Source organism: Aquila chrysaetos, chromosome 1 (genome assembly GCF_900496995.4).
Source record: "Aquila chrysaetos chrysaetos chromosome 1, bAquChr1.4, whole genome shotgun sequence".
Taxonomy (NCBI): Eukaryota; Metazoa; Chordata; class Aves; order Accipitriformes; family Accipitridae; genus Aquila; species Aquila chrysaetos.
The window spans coordinates 8802018-8825144 of NC_044004.1; the positions used below are offsets into that span (position 1 = coordinate 8802018).

The 23127-nt window shown below is 45.6% G+C and overlaps 1 protein-coding gene across 6 annotated transcripts in view; it reads left to right on the forward strand.

Annotated features, from left to right (window-relative positions):
- The window catches only part of FGFR3 (fibroblast growth factor receptor 3), a 58469-nt gene that overhangs the window by 12358 nt on the left and 22984 nt on the right, over window positions 1-23127 (forward strand). For all 6 annotated transcript variants that reach the window (XM_030019388.2, XM_030019393.2, XM_030019395.2 and 3 more), the window contains exons 3-5: window positions 10142-10405; window positions 14839-14892; window positions 20992-21161. In XM_030019388.2, coding sequence (XP_029875248.1) covers window positions 10142-10405; window positions 14839-14892; window positions 20992-21161 — 488 coding nt within the window. The remainder of the gene's footprint in view (window positions 1-10141; window positions 10406-14838; window positions 14893-20991; window positions 21162-23127) is intronic.

Genomic DNA, 23127 nt, shown 5'->3' on the forward strand with positions numbered 1-23127 from the left:
AATAACGCTGAAGGATAAGACTTGAGTTTAGCACAAGGACAAAGTGTTGCAGCTTTACTTAGATGTGCTTTCTAAATAACAAAATCTTCGTTTGTCATTTGCGACTTTAGATTAAAGTGGATCAGACTTCCCGAAAGGAGATTACTGTTAAACTTCTTCAACTTGGGTACCTGGCACCTAAATCTCGCTTGAGGCACTGAAATAACAGGCTTGGTTTTGAAAGATGCTGAGCCAGGTCAGGCTCTGCTTTTAAATCACTTAAGCACTCTCAAAATCTGGCTATTCATTTTGATGCCTAGATATGGATTTCTGGGCTTAATCACCGACCTTTGCATTTCAAATGTTTGACCTTTGTTTTCTTTACTAAGTACGCAGACAGAGTGGCCCCCAAATTATTTTTTTTTCCTTTTACGCAGCTGAAAACAGCTAGCAAAGAAGGCTTGAAGTTCTGTGTCTTATTACTGAGAAATAGGGATCTTTGAAAAATGCCATTTTATGTAACTCAAGGGAAACTTGCAAGAAGGGGAATATTTACTTATTTTCATTCACGTGAACATGATCCGTCATATATCTAAAACCCACAATCAGTTGGAAAAAAACCCACACAAACTACCCTAAACCTTTGCCCTCTCTTAATCCGTGTACAAGAGGTTGTTTTTTTTTTAAGATGTGCTTCCCCCCCCCTCCCCCGCCTCCGAAATAGAGGCAATTGATAGGCTCATAAACAAATACCAAACATTAAGTCCTAATCTCCATATAGAGGAGCCTGACCCTTTTTATGGAGAGAGAGCGTAGAGGGAGGAAACGGGGCCAGGAGTTTGAGGTTTAATGCTTATTAAAGTTTTAGTGGGTGGGAAAATGCAATCAATAAATTTTGTTTAATGCCTCGAAACTGGTGTTAGTTTTCACTAGCTACACTGGAGAGTAGTTTTCATTTTGAAACTAGGACACTCGTAGTTGGAATGACAATTAATGTGGAGTGAATATGGTCCCAGTTGGAAGCCGATTTTTTGAATAGCATGAAAACTCCCCCCACCTCCCCGCCTTGGCTCCGGAGTGGGGTAGCTTCCGTTTTTAATTAGCGAACCAGGCAAAATTTAGCTCATTGTGTCTTTCTGCTCCTTTGGCCCAGTGGATAGCTTGGATTTCTCCATCTTGCTGTCATGAGGCTGTTCTTTTTATTTTTTTTTTTCTTCAGTTTTGATGCGGGGAGGAAGGGGGGGCTTCAGGATACTTAGGATTAAAGTCATTGTTCGGGGGTATTTGCAGCCAGCTGCCTGCATTAAATGAAGATTAGAGGAGCGCACATTAAAAGTGCAAGGGAAATGCAGAGGAGCTGGGATTTGGGAGCTGCATAGCTGTGAACCGAAGGGGAAAGGTTGGGGCTTTATGGCAAATTTTTTCTGATGCCATGTGATCTCAAAGCCCACTTCAGAAAAGCATCACAAACACCAGAAAAGCATCACAAGTAACTGCCAGGGCTGGGCCTGCCTGGGAATTGTAAAGGGACCATGAGTCTTTGCATCCATTAAAAAGTTTCTCTGAGGTAAACCTAAACTTTTGATCCTGGTGAACTTAGGTATTGCTTAAAAATTGACCTGCAAGAGCACTTAAGAGGTGGTGAACATTTTGCTAGAATTCACTAAATAGCTGAAAACCCACCCTGGAGGTCAAAACTCCAAAAGTAATAAATTTTTGAAGGATTTTAGGAAGGAGATGAAGGTGTAGAGGAGAAGCCCAGAAAAAATAACTCAAAAGAATTATTCAGCAATGCATGCTTGTTCTTTTAAGCATTTATAAGAAAGTTTAAAAAATATTTCCAAAGATTCCATTTCTCTCTTTATGCTTTGTGGAGCACTCAATTTGTGTAATCTGTCATTCTTGTTGCAAACTTTGCTAATTGCTTGGTGCGTGTCACCCACAAAACCCCTCCTGGTAACCTGGTCCAGCTAAGCAGGAGGGAAGGCATGGTGCACTGATGCTGAAGAGCGTAGGTTTGCTCAAGGCCTCCACAGTTTAGCAGGACCCAATCGTGCTCCGATGGAGGCTGCAGACAAGCTTTGCCCAGTCCGTTGGGATGCTGGGAAGCCTCAGTCTGTGCCTCGGTTTCCATAGCTGCCTCCACTGGCTTTGGAAAGGGGTTGTGGCGGTCGCTTCCTTGCTGCAACGACACGGGTTTTTTTGGACCTCCTCAGGCATGAGGAGCAGGAATGTAAAACATCAGCCATTTTGTGGTGGGATCTGTCTGTCAAGATCAAGCCAGGATGGCCCCCAGCAAAAGCTGGGGCCAAGTCGGCCACCGTTCCTCAGAGGCAAGAATAGGCAGACACCAAAAGGATGACGACTTATCGGCACAGTGTCTTGTGCTCCACCTCGGATCAGCCCAATGGGTGTCCCGTCACTCTGCCTTGAGCAGAGAACGGTCTGGGTTGACCACATTTGGCCAGCCTTTGGGGGAGATGCGCTGTGTGATGTGGGCAAACCAGCTGCATGGATGCACTCACCCACGTGCCAGGTGGGGACTGGCCGTGAGCGTGGGCTGCTGAGATCTGATAGAGCTCAGTGCTGCCCTCCTCTTGATTAAAGCACAAAGGCTTCGGCACCTGGGGGAGCAGGAACCATCTGCGTGGGCATCCTTGAGGTGCTTCAGCACGAGCCACGAGCTTTCATGGGACACATGGAGCAGCACGGCCTGGGGACCTCAGCATCCCCACGCTGGCGGGCCTCCGCTCCGCTGCTCCCTGTCTTTAGGGACCTTTGATGAAGTGGAGGACATTTCATATCAGTTCTTTTTTCCTGTTTTAAAAATGAGGGAGTGCAGAACTGTGAGATAGATAGATATGGGTGGTGGTTGCTTCCCTCTTTTGTGTTTTGAGTGGGGAACCAAGGAAAGTGTTTGATTGCGCAGTCTGGCCAGATTTTAAGGAAAACTCCCCATCACTGCCTGTTCCTTTAAGCCAGCAAAGCCCCAGCTGAAGGCTGTCCTTGGGACAGGCTCTGGGCTCTCAGCAGCAACCAAAGCTTTGTGTCTCTTGGGGTCTACATTCCCATTTTTGTTAGGTGTAGCCAGGAGACCCCTTTGATTTGTTCCCTGTTTTTTTCCTCCTCAGGGCTTTCCAAGTGCCACAGGGAAATCCTCCCGGCCAGAGTGTTTTTGTAACTATTTTAGCTTTGTGATGATTTATTTCTTCTTCTAACTCTCAGCATCTGAATTGGGTGATCTGAGAAAACAGTCCATTAAAAGGAGGATACTGTAGAGTCCTGATGAATCCTGTTTTCTACTTGGCCGGTGGAACAGAAAGCTAATTGCGAGTAGTAAATCCATTCAAAGGAGGGCTGGAGGGAGGGAGAAAAGCTAATATTCCTCCTTGAATGCCATTTAATCTCTGAAACCTTTCATGCAGATGTAAATTAGGATTTGCACAACAGAGTCAACAGTTGCTCCGTAGATAAGGCAGATTTGCAACATCTGCTTTTCCATTCTAGAAGCTCTTCCAAAGTCGCTGTCGGGGATAGCCAAGCTAAACACTAGAGATTTTTTTTTTTCTTTCCATAATCTCTTGTTTATGAAGAAAGCTGCATATGACAGAACTAAACCTGGTTATTGTTCTGCTAATTCTCTAGGAAAAAAGTTTGCTTTCCTCCTAACACAGATGTAAAAAAAACCCCACTGGGTGGTAATACAGTGCAGCACACTTGTTAACATCTTTGGAAGAAACATTGTCTGGTAACAATTGCATAGGCCACTGCGGTGGTAATACAGTATAAACAGTTTACTTTGCATTATTATTAGGAAAGCTATTTTAAGCTTTTCCAGGAGAACTGCCCCCCCAAGCAAACACATGCAATAGGTGAAAGATAAAGTGGCACCTTCAAATGACAAGAGGCAAACCCTTTTGAGACGTGCTTTCCTAAAGGCACATTTCTCAATCGCGGTTTAGGCTTTTACAGAAGCAACCAGATCTTTGTATTTTTGCTGAGGTGTGAGCCCCACTGAGCAGGAGAGATAACCCAGCTGAACACCGCTTTGGGAAATGATGTTGCTTTGGCAAAGCATCCCGTGCTGCTGTGATTGCCAGAGCGAGCCCCTTCCTCCCAGTATGGCTGCAGCCTGCCACTGGGAAATGTGCTCCGAGAGGGGTCTTGACCTTGGAGGGGGAAGAAAGGGGGGAAAGAGGGAAGGCAGGGTATATATTTTATATAATACTTTTTACTTTATATAATATTATATAGAATATCTTATACATAAAGTACTATATATAATATTATGTACTTATTTTAGAAACTTTATTTTGCCGTGCCAGGCTGGTGGTATGCCCTTTGGGGTGGCAGGGCCATAGCCAGGCAGCGATGCTCCACCACTGGCACCTTCATGGCTGCTGCAGAAAGGAGTGGAAGCTTTGCCTTGCATAAAGCACCGCCAAAAATACATATATAAAAATACCCCGTGGCTCCCCGCAGTGCAGTGAGGGTATGTGGTGACTTTAGGTGAGCTCTCTTTGCTGCGGGGGCCACTCCCTCGATCTTATCTGCTCTGAGAAGGCAGGTACTCGGGTAAACAGCTGATCCCACGATCTTATCGTGTCCACCTCTCATAGGGGCTGCTGCTCGGTGCAGGGCCTGGGGCTGGTTTGGTGGTTTTCCATATTCCCTGGGGGCCCGTCTGCCTCTCTGGGGAGACGGGGGGAACAGGGAGATGGCAGGGTGCTCGCGGGGAGGTGGCACTGCGGCCGCTTGTCACCCCTCGTGCCTGCTTTTTAAATTAAGGCAGGTCCCAAATGAACAGCGTTCAGCAAGAAAAGTGTTTTATTTCCTTTCTGAGCCACAGGGTTTGCTCTTCCCGGTGCAGAAGTCCTGAGGTGAAGTAGGGAAGTAGCTCTGTCCCACGAGCAGCCACACAGGTATTGGGAAAAACACTGTTGTGGGGGGTGAATAATACTATGGGCCCCTATTAACACCGGTGGTACACTTACTTAGAGTAACCCAGGGCTAAGCGGGCATAGAGGACAGGGCGCTGGTCTGAGCCTGAGATACTCTACGTGTTCTTTGCCATCACAGCCTTGTTCATCCCACCAACGCTGGCAGTTTCCGTATCCTTCCAGCGGTTAGCCACCAACTCGGGGGCCGTGACCATGATCCCCCTGGGAACGGGATACCAAACTCAATAGGAGAAAGCTCTGGCGTGGTTGTTGCTCTGTGATCCTATAATATATCCTGTCACGGTGGATTTGGTGCAATGAAATACATAGAACAGGAAACGTTTTCAAATTAACCTGAAGAGAGAAATGCGTGGAGTCCTGCTATCTTGCTGCTTGTTAACTTGCCAAATACAGCTTGTCCAGCTTGAAAAGGGGAAAATATGATCCACTTAGAAATGAGCCTCTTTTAGTCCATTCCACCACCGGGCTGTGAAGCAATCCCAAAAAGCCTCTCTGGGCTTGCCAGGGTTCAAGGTAGGGTGAGGAATATCTTGCTGATGGTACTGAAGGTCGTGAGCCTCGAGCCCTCTGTGGTGTCCCAGTGGGGTTTCAGTTGTGTGGTGGATGTGCCCCAAGTGTGGGATGCTCGCTGAAGGAGGAGGATGATGATGATGATGGGGGAGGCGTGCACCCCATGTAAGCAGTCCCTCGGGAGGCTCCCAGACACTTTGGTGTTTCGAAAAGCAGAAGTGTGGGAAGCTATTCCAGGAGGAAAAACACAGGTGAAGAGAAATAACTGGATGGAGTGCCTTGGAGCCAGGACCCAGCACCCTGCAAGGTAGTGCGGGGCCCCGTGTCTTCTCCCACCCCAGCGAGCCTCCCGCGGGCACTGTGGGCCTTTGCTGCCCGGGAACAGCCCTCATACTTTCTGCCACAGCACCTGGAAATAGTCCCTGACACCAAGGAGGGCACCAGGTAGGCTCTAGGTTCGCTTGAAGTTTTTTGGGGGCCACAAGCAGCCCAGGAATAACCCACCAACCTCCACCTCCTCGTCCTTTCGTGCCTGAAAAATAAATAACTGCATATCCTTCTGCAGTTCTCGAGAGCTGCCTGCATTAAAACCAAAATAAAACATTTCCAGGCTCAGCCAGAAACAAGTATTGATGTCAAAGAGGAGCAGACATCTGATGGAAATACTGACACGCTTAAGCACTTGGAGCTGTGAACCACACAGAAAGTGAATTATCGCTGAGATGAGCCAAGCAGCTACAGAGATGAAGTGTCTTATCCTTATAAGTGAATGCATACAAAAGCATTTTAGCATTGCTGGGCCAGCTGCTCCTCATTGTGGAAGGTGCTTCCCGGCAAGTTGCTGCCTTTTTGCTCCTCTGAACAGCTTAAAAATTGCCTCCTTCTCTGTAGCATGTTTGCTACTAACAGCAGTGATGATGCTGCTGCAAGCGCTGATCTCCATCAGAAGCATCTCTTGGTGATTCTTGACTCATTACTGCTTTGGCTAAACTAATAAATGGTTGAATTTTAGTCATATCTTGGGAGCCCACAACCTAGATTGCCTCCTCCTCGCTAAGAACCCATTAAAGCTGCAAACGCATTAATCCCTGCTCTGCTGGCAAGTGACAGAGTGGGCTCCCGTAACCCCTACACAAGTTAACTCCCCAGTAATTTATACCTGTGTCTACTGTGGATTTTAAAAAGATGCTGTTAATGTCAGTTAGATCCCAAATGGGAATTTCCTTTGGGAGCAGGGGGGACCTTTGCAACCTGACTTGCAATAGAAACGCTTTAAGAAAGTTTTAAAGGATGCATGGGGATAGCCATTTGCCAGCAGCGAGGATGGTTTTCTTGGGACCCAGGACTGAGATCCAGGAGATGTGTGTTCAGCCCCAGTAAATCCGAAAACCTGCCTCCCTGCAGCACTGCTTTGCAGTGGGAAGTTTTCTGCCTGCCTCAGTCAAAGGTGTGGAACCAGATGGAAGGAGCAAACGTGTCAGGAGAGGTCAGCACCTGCTCCCCTCTACTGTTTCCTTATGATTTAGCAATGGGAGATGCAGGCTGAAGAAGGTGGCCAAACCCTCGCCCAGGTCCCCAGGAGGGCTCAGCCCGTCTGTGTTAAACCCCTCCCAAGCACAGGCTGCACTCACAGCTCCTGCCACTTCGTTCAGGCCACGTGGTTGGAGATGTAGACTTCTGCAAGTCAGTGTGATGGCTGGATGCTTGGCCTCAGAGGGGGCAACTTCACGCCTCATTCATGTCTTGGTATCTCTTATTGAGGTGTTGGAAACACCAGGCACTTGCAGCTGGAAGGCAGGAAGGAGGTGCTGGGCTCTGGACACCCAGTGGGAGACATGAGCTCTGGTTCCTCGCTTTAAACTCCAGCTGTTCTCAGCATGGACATGAGACTGTCTCCTCTTTTGGATTTATCATCGTATTTGAAAGGTATACAAGGAATTATAAGAGTAAAAGTTCATTCTCCAAGGTCACAGTTGGGCAAAGTGCTTAAGCACTTAAGTGCACGTTTACGTACTTTGTGGAGGTCTCCAATTTGGGTCCTGTTTATTTTTTAAGCCATAAGCATAGGAACTGAAATTTGAAAATCTGTTTAAAGAAGTGAGATTGAAACCATTAGTAACATGCTCCTTTTAATTCACCACTCCATCTTTCCAGATAGTACTTCCAGTCAATAGGAATAAAGTCACTAGGACTGAACTTTGCATTTAAGAGGCATCACAGTATCTGCTGGAGACCGGCTGGGGAGGTTGAGGGCAGAGATGCCAAAACAAAGTTGTCAGAAACAAGCGATGCTGCTTCTTTCTGCAGAAGAAGCTTCAGACCCCAATTGTTCTGCTCTGAGTCTAAAGTGAATTTCTTCTTTCATTTCAGCATTCCCTCCTAATTGTGTTTTAGAAAAATAGTTTGTCGCTTTGTCATTAACCCAGGTTCATTATGGATTTCAAAAAGAGTGATTTCTTTTTAAATGGCTGAACAGTACAGTTTGGCTCGTGCTTAGTCTGGGCTTGTTCCTGTTTGGTAGGTTTATGATACAAAAGCCAAAATATACAAGTCTTGATCATTTGGCAAACAGCTTGGGTAAAACTGTGTATTTTGTATGGTGGGATTGTGCAGCTGCATGGAGTTTGTTTTCCAGTAGATTAAATTAGCAAGAGCTTCCATCAGAGTCAACAAACAAAGATCAGTATCCAGTCCTGCAAGTGCAAAGCTGTATAGAGGGCTTTTTAATTGGAAGCCAGAGTTGGTACCATTGAAAAAATCCTTACAGTCTAAAAGAAGGAAGAAAAAAACCTGAAAAGAACAGTTAAACCAGAATATTTCTGAACTGTATTTTCCCCAAGTATATATCCCAGTTGGGAAGAGACCATGGGTGAACACTCAACGTCACAACAGGTGCTGGTCTGATAGGAAGGAGATGCTGGAGTTCTGTCTTCTTTTTCTTCTTACTAAAAGTACATGCTTTCAGGGAAAGTCTTTTCATCAAAAGAAAAAAAAAAAAAACCACCCTAAACCTTTGACTGTATGAATACCACAAAATTCTGGCCAAAACCTAAACTATTTGAGTTGGAATTTCTGCCAGGGTATCAGAGGAAAGATTCTTTGTAACCCGAATGAGTGTGGGCTTTGCCTCCTGCAAGACGATACCTCCCATGAAATACCACATTTTCAGGCCCCCAGGATTCTTTATTTCTACCCTGCAAGGCTATTGACTGAAACATTTTTATATTCTTATTTTTTACGTTTCCACAAGAATAAAAACTTGCATGACAAGAAAAGCAATACATCTTTCTCTTATAACCTGCTCCAACTCTTTCGCTCAATGGCAAAAGAGTAGCTTGAAGCCAATGCCACATCCTCAGGTATTCAGAGCTGCTGTAATTGCACTGGTTTCACAGTCAAATTGTAATCTATGAATATGCTTAAGATGCAAAATTAGGATCTCTGTCCATATCTGATTACTATCGGAAATCAGCTCAAGCCACCTGGGTTTGCATCATAGGATTAGGTTCAGACTAATCTGTTTTGAATTACTCTTTACTTGCTAATTATGTAATCATAGCTCTGAAGTGTCTTCATTGTGGAATAGGATCCCCCATGATACATACTGTACAAACCCAAGAAGACTCTTTTGCCTGGTGGAGTGTACAGTCTCAGAGCCGGTGTAAGCCAGAAGATGGGCAAAGCCAAGGGAAAACATTGGTTAGCGTAGACAAGGTGGGCAGAATAGTAGTCTTGCTGTTGATCTAGCTGGGTTGAGGGCGGCTGTAGAGGGCCAATTCTTCTTTATTAAACTGGTGTAAAAGATGGATAAACCATTCAGTGTCAAGAGTGAGTTTATATGTTACTAGCCTGAGGTCCATCAGACCCAGGAACCACACTTTAAACATGCTCCACGTTTCTCCATGGGGAGACTTCTGAGCTTGAGCCTTTCCTTGTGTCATTATCCCATGGTAAAACAAAATTCTCCAGCCTGTGGCAGGGTTCACTGCCATCACTCATGGAACAAACTGCTGCAGCTAGTAGGTAGACTGAAGAAATTGGGATTTCAGCTTTCATGCTCAGTCTTTGGTTCTGCACTTCTTTGTTGCACAGAGAGTAACTCCAGCAGGGACCTAGTGCTGGGTTCATTTATTTTAGGTATTCCAGCCTGTGTCTTCCCACCTGTTTCCTTCAGCCTGCAGAGGTTGCCTTTGGCCACACAGAGCCACTGGAGAACTTGGGTTTGTCCCCATTTCTGCTCCGTGTATCCCCCCCTTGCTGGGTCTCGCAGGGGTTGTGGACAGACTCACAGGAATAAAGAAACTGAGATCCAGAGACTGAACTATGAAGTTTTCAGCACACACTTATTTCTGCCAGATCACCCCCCTACACGACATTGGGTGTTGCGATGACCTTACACAGAGGTCTCTGCTGTTTGTTAGGATGCATCTGGTGGGGTGGCTGTGTTTTGGTCACTACAGGGTTGAAGCCATCCTTGTAGATCAGCCAGAGACCTGACTGTAGAGTGCACAGCTGTCTTTCTGCATTACTGCCTGCCTGGGGCAGGCAAGGCTTACCTCTAGCAAGGAGGAGTTCTGGGCACATGGAAGCATCAGTAGGGCAAATATAAGATGCGTTTCTTTTTTAAATGCTCTTTCGTTCTCCAACACCTGCTCTTGTTTACTCATTTCCATTTCTTTCTCCCTTTGCAGAATACTTGAGGAGCGAGACCGCCTTTCTGGAAGAGTTGGTGTTTGGAAGTGGAGATACCATTGAACTTTCCTGTAACACCCAAGGCTCTTCTGTGTCTGTTTTCTGGTTTAAAGATGGTATCGGGATTGCACCTACGAACAGAACTCATATTGGACAAAAATTGTTGAAGATAATCAATGTGTCATATGATGACTCGGGGCTGTACAGTTGCAGGCCAAGGCATTCCAACGAGGTCCTGGGAAACTTTACAGTCAGAGTTACAGGTACGTGCAGAAACACAGCTGTCTCTGTGTTATGGGTTTTTTTTTTTTTTAAGTTTTTGCCCCTTCACATGTTCAGCACAGCTGGTGCTTTGCGGTGTTTGTCCGTACTTGGTAGGTCTCTACCTCCTTGGTAACTCCTGGCAGTGATTAGACTGACAAAACAAACCAATCAAAGAATGCTTGCATGTCCACACCAAATGTTAAAGCTTGATATTAATACTGAGGGAGACTTAGAAATGGTGCTAGTTATATTAAACGCCCAATCTCCCTTAACGCTCAAAGAGATGCAATGCTACATGTACCTTTGAAGTCTTTTGTGAGTGAGGGAACTGTGGCTCAGTTCACTTTTTCCACTTTATGTGGCAAATCAGTGGCAAAATTGCATGTAAAAGCTGGAGGTTCCTGAAAACTTTCCCTATTGTAGCTGATAAATCTCTTCCCTCCATCCCGGTTATCACAAATTACTAGTTTGTTTCGGAAACAGCTTATCTGTAAACTGTGTATGTCTCAAATACGTGCTTCATCAAAGGTACTTACTGGGATTCATATATTGCAAACAAGTGCTGTGTGAGCAAAGCACATGCTATCATTTGCTTGGCCATATTTTCCATGATTAGGACAGTAGGACGGAACAGCTACAAGCTGTCCAAGCCTGGATCACTAAACAGACAGTGCCAGAAAAATCTGTTGTTCCCAGATAGCTAACTGCTAACACTAAGATCATCTCCATGATTTCAGGCTGCTGCATTGGTAGATGGTTACTTATCCCTGTGAGCAGATAGAAAGCCTCCCAATCACACAGATTAAAAGCCTGAATTTTCAGAAGAACTAACACCTTATGGATCTAAGGTTTTGAAACCTTTCCTTTGCCCTTGTGCTGTTGGAGCTTTTTTAAGCATCCCCAAACAGTAGGTCCTTGCCTCCAAAAGTTGAGTTCCCTCAAAAAGTAAGGGGCTCTGTCTGAAAACCAAACACAGAGATGTTTGTGACTGTAAATCACATCCACTCGATAAAGGGCTTTCTCGTGCCAGAAATAGGATTTTGTGTAAGTGAGAGAATCAAACCATCGTAAGAATAAAAGCTCATTTCAGCAAGCCTTCACCAACATCTGCTTTTCATTGAACATTACTGGAGATTGCTGTGAATGCTTCAAGGTCATATCAATTAAATGGTTAAAGAAGTATTTGGCCCTTGAAAGGCTTTCTTTAACTAGGTATGATTATTGGAACTATCCAAGGAACTGCAGGTTGTTAGAAACGTTACTCTCTCTTTTTTTTTTTTAAGTGACATTAAAATGCTTTTGAGTTCAAGGGGCAGCAGGGAGGCAGAAGAGGGCAGCTGGTTACACGCTCAAATGAAACAGCTGCCAGCCCCAAAAGTTCGTAAAGTGAGAAATTGTTTTTAATAGTGGAAGGACTGATAATCCTCTGCTTTTAAAAAGTTTAAGCCCCTGTGTTTTTCCTCTTCACTAATAATAGCTAATAACAGCTTAAGAACAAGCGAGTAACCTGAACCTGCTTTCTGACAGCATTATGAGTCTTTGATTCTATTAGCCCACTGTCATTACCACCAAAGTGATGGTAATGTGGGAGTCTCCGTTTTAGCTGTCAGCAGCACTTGTTTTAAACTTTGAAGCCCTGCTTTATGCGGCAATAGTGGTGCCTCTCGTATGCTCAGATTTTTCTTCATAATTAGTATTGATCGCTCAGTGTGGCACTGTGGAGATGCGATTGTCATCGGAGGTTGGTGATTTGTGTTGCTACTTCTTAAAGGTAACGCCAGCGATTAGTTCGGGTATCTGGTCGGGTCTTTATGTGGATATCTAATGTTCAGGGCTGGAGTTGTTTTCTGCATTAAACTGGTTTAAATCTGTACTAACAAACTGGAATTGCTCTGATCTGTATTCTTAAGTGAGCAAAACTAGGCTAGGTATACTCAGAATAGCTAATATACATGTAAGTCCCATTTTGAGAGATGCTTCCCGATTCTAGGAGCGTATCAGGATTTTCCAACGTGGGGCCATGAGTTTTGAGTCTGCAACAAATTGGCTTTTCTGCAGCGACTGTCTTTTTCTGTCAGTGTGCACAGTGAGATGCTTGATGCTAAAGATAGAGCAAGGAGATGCTGGTGCTCACATTTCAGGGTTGAAAACCAGGTTGATTAATAGCAGGGTTTGATCTCTTTCAAATACCTCCCTTGACAGACATGGGCTTGAGTCTTTTGCTAGTTTACAAAAAGAAACATACCGTTCTCTTAAAACCTGAGCACTTGAAGAGGATCACAAATAGAGGCTGCATGCCCAAACTGATCTCCAGCCCTGTTGGCAGAAGCTCCATTTCTGTAACCATTTCACACACAGAACAGCCTTTGGATTTAGTGGCCGAGCAGCACCCCTGTGATGTGTACGGACTGCAGGCTGGCACCAGCGAAAAGAGCTTTCAAAATACCCAAGAGTAAGCTCCTCAAAGCAGGTGACTAAAAAAATTAAGCCCCTTTCCATTCATAATTAAAGCTCTTTTGAGAATAGCATCTAGCAGTTCTTGTTGATGCCGATACTTGTCAACTTCTGTAAAGGATTGCTCTTTTAGTAAATGATTAACAAATAGCTTACAAATTTTTAGTCACCTTTTGCAAAAGGTGATGTTTTAGTAACCTGAATAGGACAGTAGCTCTGAACATGGGATATTTGGTCTTAAAACCTAAGCTGCATCTCTCATCTGAGACGCAAGCAAGGTGAAAGACTCTCCCCTCAGTCTTGTGGAAATGTTTTTGAATTGGGTTAAAAATTGATTCTGCTCCTCTGGTCACGATTGGTTCATTGGAAACCAGAAGTAAACTATAATCACATGTTAATATATGGGTAACCAAATCTGGGAGTGCAAGGCTGAGAATGTGCTGGTTTCTCTGTCGATGCTGGTGGGGATTTGGCTCAGTGTCTGCCTTCGCCGGGACTTGAATAAACCTGCTGGTTCAGCCAAAACACCTAAACATCCACTTCACTTTCAGCAAGCCCCGTGGCATTTCCCTAGTTCTGCTGCCAGCAGGACCTCAGTTGTGGATTTGCAGTTAGATACGTGCTTCAAGTCTTCCTTGAGACTTTGCCAAAGAAAAGGTGCAAAGCACGATGTGCCACTGCAGTCTAAAGCAGGGACATGATTCCTGTGTTACTTGCTCCTATACGTGATGAATATATCTGGAAAGTCCATCCAGATTCTGCAGAGAAATAGTATTTGTTGTTACCTTTCCCCTACCTTTTTTCTTTTTTTTCCCTTTTTTTTCTCTTCCCCCCCCCCCCCCCCCCCCAATTTTTACCTCCACTGAGCTGATCAGAGAACAGCAGAAAACTCGAGTGCATCTTGAAATGAAGGAGGTTCTACCTGGCTTGGTCTAAAGTAGTGCTTTACATATCTGGCCATGTGTTGAACATTCATAAAGTTTCCTATTTTCTAGTGTTTAAGGCCAAGTTTTTTTACCACTGTCTCAGAATATAAAGGCTGCTGCGTTGTTAGCGTTTTGCCTTTATTTAAAAAAGGAATTCCTGGAGATTATATGAAGTCAGTGATGCTAAATCTTCCAGACACTGAATTATACTAAATCGTGTAAACTAAATCAAACACTAAGCTGCTATTTTATAATGGGATTTACATTTACAGTAGTCGCTTGGTGGGGGGAAGAGGGACTGAGACTTCATTGTGGACAGCTTGGAGAAGGTGAGATATTAGACCACATTAAGAGAAACAGTTCAGGATGTTTTGGAGAGATACAGATGGAGAATTCCCACCTGTTAACCTGTATTCAGTTACAGCCTTGAGGTGCCTCTGTAGGAGGACTAAAACCAAAGGGAACTGGTTCACGGAGTAGCCATCAAAATGTCAATCGAGAGAGAGGTTTGATTGCAAGGGGAAGTTCTAAAAGCTTTGGGGTGAGTGGTTGAGCAAGGAATTAATGAGGGGAGACGTGGCAGGGGTGTATTGAGTTAAAAGAAAAATGCAGGGAAAGTGAATTAGAAATGCTGACCTGTCATTTTGAGACTTGGTGAAATAAAAAGTCTTCAGAGTGAATGCTAGAGGGAAAAAAAAGTGGGGAAGAGCTTGTTCTGCAAAAATAAACTTCCCCTTCGGGAATTGCTTTTGTATTTATGAGGAGAAGAGCACTTCACACAGGGAGAAGTATTTTGCATTGAATCCCAGTCTCTGGTGGCAAAGCACTGGCAAACTCATGACACCTCTCTCCCAGTTCAGAAAGCTCCTGGCCAGTTGTCCCTTGGCCAGCAGAGTGGGAGGGACGGGCTGGTGGAGCTGCAGGGAAGGATGACCCATCACTTGGATGTCCTCCCTCGCTGGAGCCCACCGTGGCACCAACAGCCTCATCCAACATGGTGTCCCCACGTACCATCCTTTTTCTGCTTCACTACTTTCTCCTTCTCCTCCTAGATTCCCCTTCGTCAGGTGACGATGAAGATGACGACGATGAGTCAGAAGATACAGGTAATTTGGTTTTCTGGGATACAGAGGTCTTTTCTTTCAAAAAGAGATGTGGCTCCCAAGCGGAGCAGCTCATCCAGATGTTCGCCTGGTTGGACAGCAGCTCTTTCTCCATGTTGAAATCGGTGACCTTAGGATGGTATCGTGATGATATTTATCTAAAAACTTAGAAATAGCTGCCAGAGTGGTATCACTGCTATAATAACCTACAGCAGGAGTGGCGGGTTTTTTTTTTTTTTTTTTTTGGAGACTCGATTCTGCGGATTTCATTTGATGAGCTAGAGTTATAAATTCTCCTTGCATGTAAACCCAGACAAACCCACTTACCATATTGCTTTTTTACTACACTGACGTTACACCAGTTTTACACCATTGCAAACCTTGGCCTGCTTTATTTTCAGCTGTTTTGATCCTGGTTCTTACCAGCATCTTGACTGGAGTCAGAGCACAAAATTTACACTAGCCAAGGGCCAAATTTACTCATGCTGTAAGAAGTGGGAGCAACCCCTTTGACTTTACTGGCTTTTCCTTTAACTCACATGGGGAAGGGAGCCCCAGGATGGAGCCTCTCGGTGCTTTTACTCTGAATCTCTTTCAATCCCAGTGCTTGTTTCTTTAAGTGCAATAGCATTAATCAGGATCATTACATGCTTCAGAGGCGTTAGTGTTGTGTTTTATTATGCTCTTTATATTTCTGCAAAGCAAGCTGCCTGTGTGTATGTGTTTTTAATAAATAAATGTCTTGCATTTGAACTCCCAATCAGCTATGTACATTGGCAGAAGTTCAACATGACTGGAAAATTTCTCCTGTCCGTAGCGTTGGACATGCAGGACTCTTTAAAGCAGGTCTCCCACTGTAATAAATTCGTGCTGCTGTGTCATGCAGTATGCGGACAGTAATGGTGAGTTACGGTGCCAGGCGACCCATCGGCAGCAGTTAGTGGTTTTCTGATAGCTTCTAATTAAGGGCCAGATCCTGTGAGGTAGCAGGCACCTTTGCAGAGGTGCTCAGAGCTCCTGATGCCTGCTGAAGCCTGGTAGAGGCATAGGGAGTGTCAGGTTTGGTCAGGATTTGTTCCTGCTGCAGAGCAGCTTCTGATGAGCACAATTAATCGTTCTGTGTTTTTTTTTTTTCATGTGGTTTGTAGTAAACTCCATCTCTTAGCAACAGGTATCACAAAACATCAGCTGGTTTATGGTACAGAAAGACATGTTGTTCTTCACTGAAAAGGAAAACACACGTTTCACCACATGTATTTATAGCCTGTATTCTGGGTCTTCTTGACTTCAAGGCTGTCTCTTTTTTTAGACCAGAAGGTAATGACTAGCTTTCCTTAAAGGTCTCGTTATAAAAAGTTGGATTCTCTTCTGCTTTAAAAACGGTTGATTAGCTTAACGTGCCAGCACGGTGAAACTTCATGGCGTGTCGTGACGTGGGTGTGCTTCATGTTGCTTTGTTTGATGTCAGACCCTCCGCTTAACCTTCACAGATAGTCTCTTGAGTCTGGGGGAGCCATGTTGTTAACCCCGGCAACACCATCGCTGGGACATCCCACTGGGGACAGGGACTACAGGACCATCCCGGACAGGGGGATACGTGGGTGTAGCCATTGCCATGTCCTATGGACAGCCCAAAGACCTGTGTCCTCCATCTCTTGTGACAAAAAGATACCCTACTGATGAGGTGTATGAGCCCCTGCTTGGCCATCAGACATAGCCATGGTCAGTAGTTAGAGGAGTGAAGGCAATAAACACACTTTCATGCAAAAGAAAAATATAACCAATAGTTATTCATATTTAGGGGGAGGTAATCCATCCAGGACTGGCTCACTGTGTGGTCCCATATTGCACATCACTGAATAAGACCCTTGTCTCTTGGCCCCTTGCGATGATAAAGGAAATTTTCTGGCATAATTGAGGTGTTCAAGAGAGTTTCTTATCCTCATATTTATAGAGAAGAGCTTGGAGAGCTGATTCGAATAGCATCATGAGTTTGAAGCCAATCTTGTTAATTTGGGGGGTTTGACTCAAAATTGCTGAATGATGGGAGCTGGAAATAACCAAAGCAAGAGAACGAGAGGAAATCTGTCCTAAAATAAATGAATATTTGGTGCAAAAACTCTTGGAGAGCTCGGAGACAGGCCCTCCATGTGGAGAGCTCTCCTCTGCTCACCCTCCTTTAAGCATCCTCTCTGAAGGGCATACAGAAACAGGGCATGCCTTAGGGATGGGCAGTGGAAAAGAAGAAAGAGGAACTTCAGCAGCTTCAAATCATCAGCCCGTTTGTTGCAGCCTTGTCACAAACCGTGATCCGCCTTTGCAAAAAGAGGCTTTCCAATACCTCTGTTCTCTACAGCTGTTTTTCCTGGCCCTGAAACAAAAACAAAACTCCCTTTTCACACACTGCTCTTCTGCCCCAGTGCTCCCTACCCCTCTGTATCTGTTTGTTTGGAGACCCTGCTGCGTAGCCCCAGCACCTTCAAAGAGCCCCTATAATCTCCAATTAAATCTGGCTGTGTACTCGGAGGCGTCAGCTGGGGAAATTACACAATTAGGGTTGATTCTGTCTGCCGCAGAATTTTGTGGCAGCTCCTAATTGCTAAATGAGCGCTTGGCCGTATTAATTATTCCAAGTATCGCTCTCGGGTTTTTTTAATTGGTCATTCCAGTCCGATGGGTGGCCGGTGTCTTTGACAAACAAAACGGACCGTCGGGCCTAGCGTTTGATGATGGGAAAGGGCTGGTGATAATGTTTGCAGGTCCTTTTTTTTTTTTTTCACACCTGCACATGCAAAACCATTGCTCGTAATTAGAGAAAGTGGGTCTAGAATTTTTTCCTGTCTTTCATCCTTCTTCCTTTCTCGTTCCTGAAACTCTCTGGATCTTTGCAAGCTTTGCTTGAAAAGAAGAGTTAGCAACATTTTCACCCCCTTAAAAAGCGGTAATGAAAGGACTCTGGGGGCATGGCAAACCGAAAGCAGTGAGGTTTTGTTCGCTGCTCCTGCGAGTGAGAACAAAGGCACCGTTTTCAATGCGTAGACACTTTCTTCCAGTTCCAGTTTGACTTGAGAGCGATGCCCTGTTTGTTTGAATCTTGGCACATTAATCCAGCGATGCCCAGCCCTGGCAAGCCCCGAATCGCATGGAAGAGCACCCAAATGGAAGGCAGGCACTCGGGGGAGAAGCCGTGTCTAATTGCAGGAGGGAGGAGCGGATCCTGCCTTTGCTCGATATGGAGAATATCCCCAGCTTGAAACTTTCCTGGGCCCCGTCTTGCTCCTCTCTGATGTCCGATGGCAAAATCCCTTTGGCTTCAGTGGCAAAATTTGCAGCCTGTGAGATTCAAACTCATCTTTTGAGTGAGAAAATGTGGTGAAACGTCTCCCTGCAGGAGGCCCAGCCAGTGTGGAAAGGCGAACCCCCCCCCCAAAATCACAGCACAAGGAGGAGCCCAGTCCTGGGGGGGCAGCCATGCGATCTAATTAGACCCCTGTGCCCGGGTGAGTGTCACCGATGCCACAAAATGGGATTTGTTGTAGGCAGATATGTTAATCAAACAACAAACAGCGGGGTTATTCAGCTGCCCTTCTTAGTGGTGGTGAAGGGGGACTTCTCCATCTGTGGTCGGCCTTTCCCTGAACTTTCCCCCATAGCCCCGTTAACCTTCTGTAAAGTCTCCGGGAAATCAGGGTGCGTTGCCAAAAGGAAGCGTTCGGCCAGAAAATAGCCTGTGCTTTGGAAACCAAGGACCAGGTGTCTCCCAACATGGTTTGTGCAGCTCCCTCCTCTTCAGCCGTCCCAACACCACCCCAACTGTCCCCCTCCAGACTCACCCCCCCTGCTCCTGCCTGGGCTTTTGCCCGGCCTTTGCTTGGTTTCTGCCCTTCCCAATGCATGTGATAGCAGCATCTTCCTTTACCATCAAGGCCTACACTGCCTTTAGGGGTTGCATGCACTTTTCTAACAGTTTTTGGAATATTTCCCTTTTTTGTGCAGTTCTACCATTTTTCTGAGCTCGCATGTTGGAAGGTAGATGGCTACATGATGTCCCGCTTTAGCCCATGTTATCATGTAGCATTTTAGGCCTCTCCTAGATGTGCCGTGTGTTTACAGCTAAGTTTGTAGCTGGGATTTTGCAGGAGCACGGGAATTGCAGGGATTCCTCCTTTTGCTTTTGTTTGTGCCAGCTGTACTCCTGCTCCGGTGCCATCCTGGCAAGAAAAGGGCCTTAAGCAGTTTCGTTGTTTAAAAAATGAGGCGTGCATGGCAAGGGTGAGCACCAGATCCCTCTGATACGTGGAGCTGACTCTGATAGGCATCACAGTGCGTTGTGCAAGGCAGTCTGAGGGCAGATGCAAGCCCTCAGTACTGGATTTCCCTCCCTGGTATGGCATTACTGAGGCACCTACATCCAGCCGCCCGGCTGCAGAGGTGTGAAAGCAGATGAGACATGACAGCAATGCGCCCAGCAGGGCCATCTCCAGCAAATGGAGGGCCTCCTGGATGTAGCTCCTGCCATCCAGTTCCTCATGGCCAGGTGGGCTTCGCAAGGAGCCATGGGGAGAGGGGACCACATGGAGAGTGTTAGCCGGTGCTAAAACTTGGTGGGTGCATGGATTGCCTTGGCTGGGCTATGTGACCCTGCCTGCAAAATCATTGGAGCTGAAATGCAGCAGGGAGCCTGCGTGGGGGACACTGGGGACTTAGACCGAGGTGGTGTCATCACTGACTTCCCTGGAATTGCAACGGGATGGGTCTCGTGGAGCCAAACACATCAGGGCTAAGTATATCGGGGAGCACTGGAGAAAGGGAGCAGCTCGGGTGCATCTCAGAGGGATGCAACAAGAGCGGAAACTTTATACGCCCTTTTCAACATGGGGAAGGGGATGCAGAGGCTTCAGAGTAGCACTGAGGTGGGGCTGTGATGCCGGGTGGTGTTTCTGAGCATCATCACCGCTGCAGGAGAGGCCAGCAGCAATGCTTTCCCAACAGCTTTGCCAGCCATCATGTTGTCCAAGGCAGTTCTTGAAGGACCAGCACCTTCAGTTTGGGTTGGCCAGAAGCATACAGGTCCCTGCGACCGGTGGGTTTGGGTACTCTGTGTTTCTGGCTGCTTCCTTCCCATCCGGAGAAGGTGCTGGTTACACTCCTTGGCCCCTTCTTGGCTATTTTGCAGCCCAAACGCTGTCTGCCCCCATCTCCCTTTGGCCTCAGTGTGGAGCACGGACCTGGGGGGCTGGATGTGGCCCCCAGCGTGGTGGGGGGAACACCCCACATGCAGCTCTGCGGTGTTTCCTTAAGCAGAAATGAAAGCTTGGGAAGCTTTTTTTAAAAACTTTCTCTTTCTTTCTTCCCAGTATAATGAGTTTGCTGGTGCTGCTGCCTTAATTTGGAGTTAATATGTAATGTTTGTAACACAGCCAAGAAACATCGCTGTACTTGAGGCAGATTATAAAAAGTATCTCATGCTAACACTGGTGTTTTAAAACTTATCCCTGTTCAAAGGTAACATGAATCTTTAAAACTAAAATCACTTGTACTTAAAGAACATAAACATGATAAACCAGTTTGGCACTGGCTTTTTTTTTTCTTTCCTTCCCTTAAGGAGGCTACACTACATTTGTGCTCGCTGAGAAGCAAAATTTTCCAGTGCACTCAGCTAACACTTTTTCTCTGCTCCCTTGCTGGCCCATCAACATTTTTTTACAGTTCCAACATCTTTCTTCTGTTCGTGCTTCTTGCCTACTATTGTCCCAAAGATACATCTGTATCGTTTTACAGGCTGAGGCCAGATTCTCATCCTGATCTGGGATAACTCTCCCTGTTGATTTAAAAGCAGCTACTCTAGATTTATACTGGCATTACCCAGACAAGAACCTGGTCGTGAACCTTTCATCACAAACCTAAAATGCAAACACCCTGTCTACGTCTATGAGAGTCATTTAGCTGGAAAGCGTTTCTGTGTCATTTATCTTAACTGCAGCAGGTAGCAATTTAACTGTCACTCCGCACATGCCAAAACCTCTTCAAATGCATCTGCTCACCAGCTGATATCCTCCGCGGCAGAAATGGGCCTGTTCAACTTGGCCTTTCCTTTCTCAGGTGTCCCCTTCTGGACCCGGCCAGATAAGATGGAGAAGAAGCTGCTGGCTGTTCCTGCCGCCAACACCGTTCGCTTCCGATGTCCGGCGGGTGGAAACCCAACTCCTTCCATCTACTGGCTGAAAAACGGCAAGGAGTTCAAGGGAGAGCATAGGATTGGGGGCATCAAGGTAAGGCCTTGGTTTGGATCTCTGTTTTTATCAGTTTTCTACTGACTGTAGACAATTGTATTTCACAGTGATTGACATTGGTGCATGTAAGAGCACAGTCCCGACTGCGTGGGAATGGGGGTGTTTCTTGCAGCCGTAGCAGTTGCTCAACACCAAAGTGTTAAAAAGGGCTGCTGTCCTTTGGGATCGAGGGCTAATTCCCTCTGGCTTTGTCTACAGTGGTCTTTCAGGGAGTAGGTAAAAATGAGGCTGGGTTTATGGTTACGTTGCGGACAGTGATGAGAAAGCAGGAGCAGAAACGTCTGTCCTAATTTCTGGAGATCAGCCCAGTGCATTGAGATGTGTTAGACCGAGCCATAGCTACTCGCAGCTTTCAAGGAAAACCGACTCGGCATCCTTTGAAGGTGTAGCAAGGACCTCACCAAAGAGCTGGATCGTCATGCTGGTGGTCATTAACATTCTTGTGGTATAAATCACTGACCCTTGGTCAAGCGTTGGATTCCCTTGTAGCCAGAGTAATAGCATCTGCTCCTTGGCTGCTTTCTTCTCCCTCCTTCCTTTCTACCATAAGGTGTTCTGGAAAATGCTCTGGTTTGTGTTTGCAGATAGAGCTAAGGGACACAAAACCCCACTGCACTCAAATGATTTAATTAGCTAGAAGTTTCTGTGCTACTGTATATGACGAATTATGGCAGGATTTTAACAGGAAAATCAGCTGCTCTGATTTTGTTGTTATTACTTTGTCCCCTTAAGGTCACAGTCAGACTCCTTTTGTGGTTTTATTTGGGGAGAATAAAACTGGCAGCAGCCAATTATAACAAAATCAGTGTAGCAGGAAGGACTCCTGAGCAACAATTTTCGCCTGCACTCTGCCAGCCCTGGCATATCCCTGGGCTACTGCTAAGGAGAGAAGGTGATTTTTAGGAAGGCACCTTCATCAGTACTCTGAATAGCTCTGTGCTGGTGCCTACCACATCTGTAGCATCTTGAAAGGGGGCTAGGCATGCAAAGCGTGCTGGGCTCCAGAAACCAGAAAATGATTCAAAAAAGTCTTCTCTTCCTGCAGTTTTGGGCTGTTTCTTTCCTGTTAGCTCAGACCTGTTCCTGAAAGAGCCTTTTGTGATTGCTTCAGTGAAGCCTTTGAAGCTCCCTCCTCAGTCCTGTCCATGCTCCAGCCTGGACAAGGCTGAGGACACGCTTAGATTTGGATCTTCTGAAAAATTAAGGAGGGAAAAGAAGTGGGGAAGCAACTCCTGTGGGTAAACAGCCTTTTGGCAGATAACATTCACAAAGCACAAGCATCTTTTACTAATTGCAGGCTGTAAGGATCATCATGAAGTGTTTTCAGGCTTGCGTGCGCCGTTCGAACGGCTTTTTACAAAACTATGTGACATCAGCTGCACTAAATTATGCTTGCAGAATAAAATCTGAAGCTGAAGGCAATTCCCCTACCCACTTCCCAGTGGTTTTAATCTATCCTTGAGTTTAAATTGACACGTTTCATCCTCTGCAACACGGTAGTGAGTCTTTGGCATCACTGTGCTTTGTTTCTCTAGGGGCACCTTCAGCAACAAGCCGATGCTTAAAAGAGCTATTGAAGGCAATGTCAGGCCAATTACAGCAAGATTGGTTTAAGCTCTCTATCTGTCTAGGTGTAGTTCTTTGTCCCTTTCTTGATATAAAGACATCTTTCTCTCTCCGTAATTTTCCTTCCCTTATTTGCTTGCTTTTGCTCTTGGGCTGCGGTTAGATGTAAGTAGTCTAATGTAAATCTCATCCAGTATAAATATACTGATAGATATCAGCTGAGATTTGAACCAGAAAAAGAGAGTGCAAACCTGCTCAGTATCTCATGTATTTAAGATTTAAATTCCCTGTTACAACTTAACTTCATAACAGGATTAAGCAGCTTGAAAAGAATGGGCAAGATCCAGATCTGGCAGAGTTTGGTTGGCTTACTTCACCT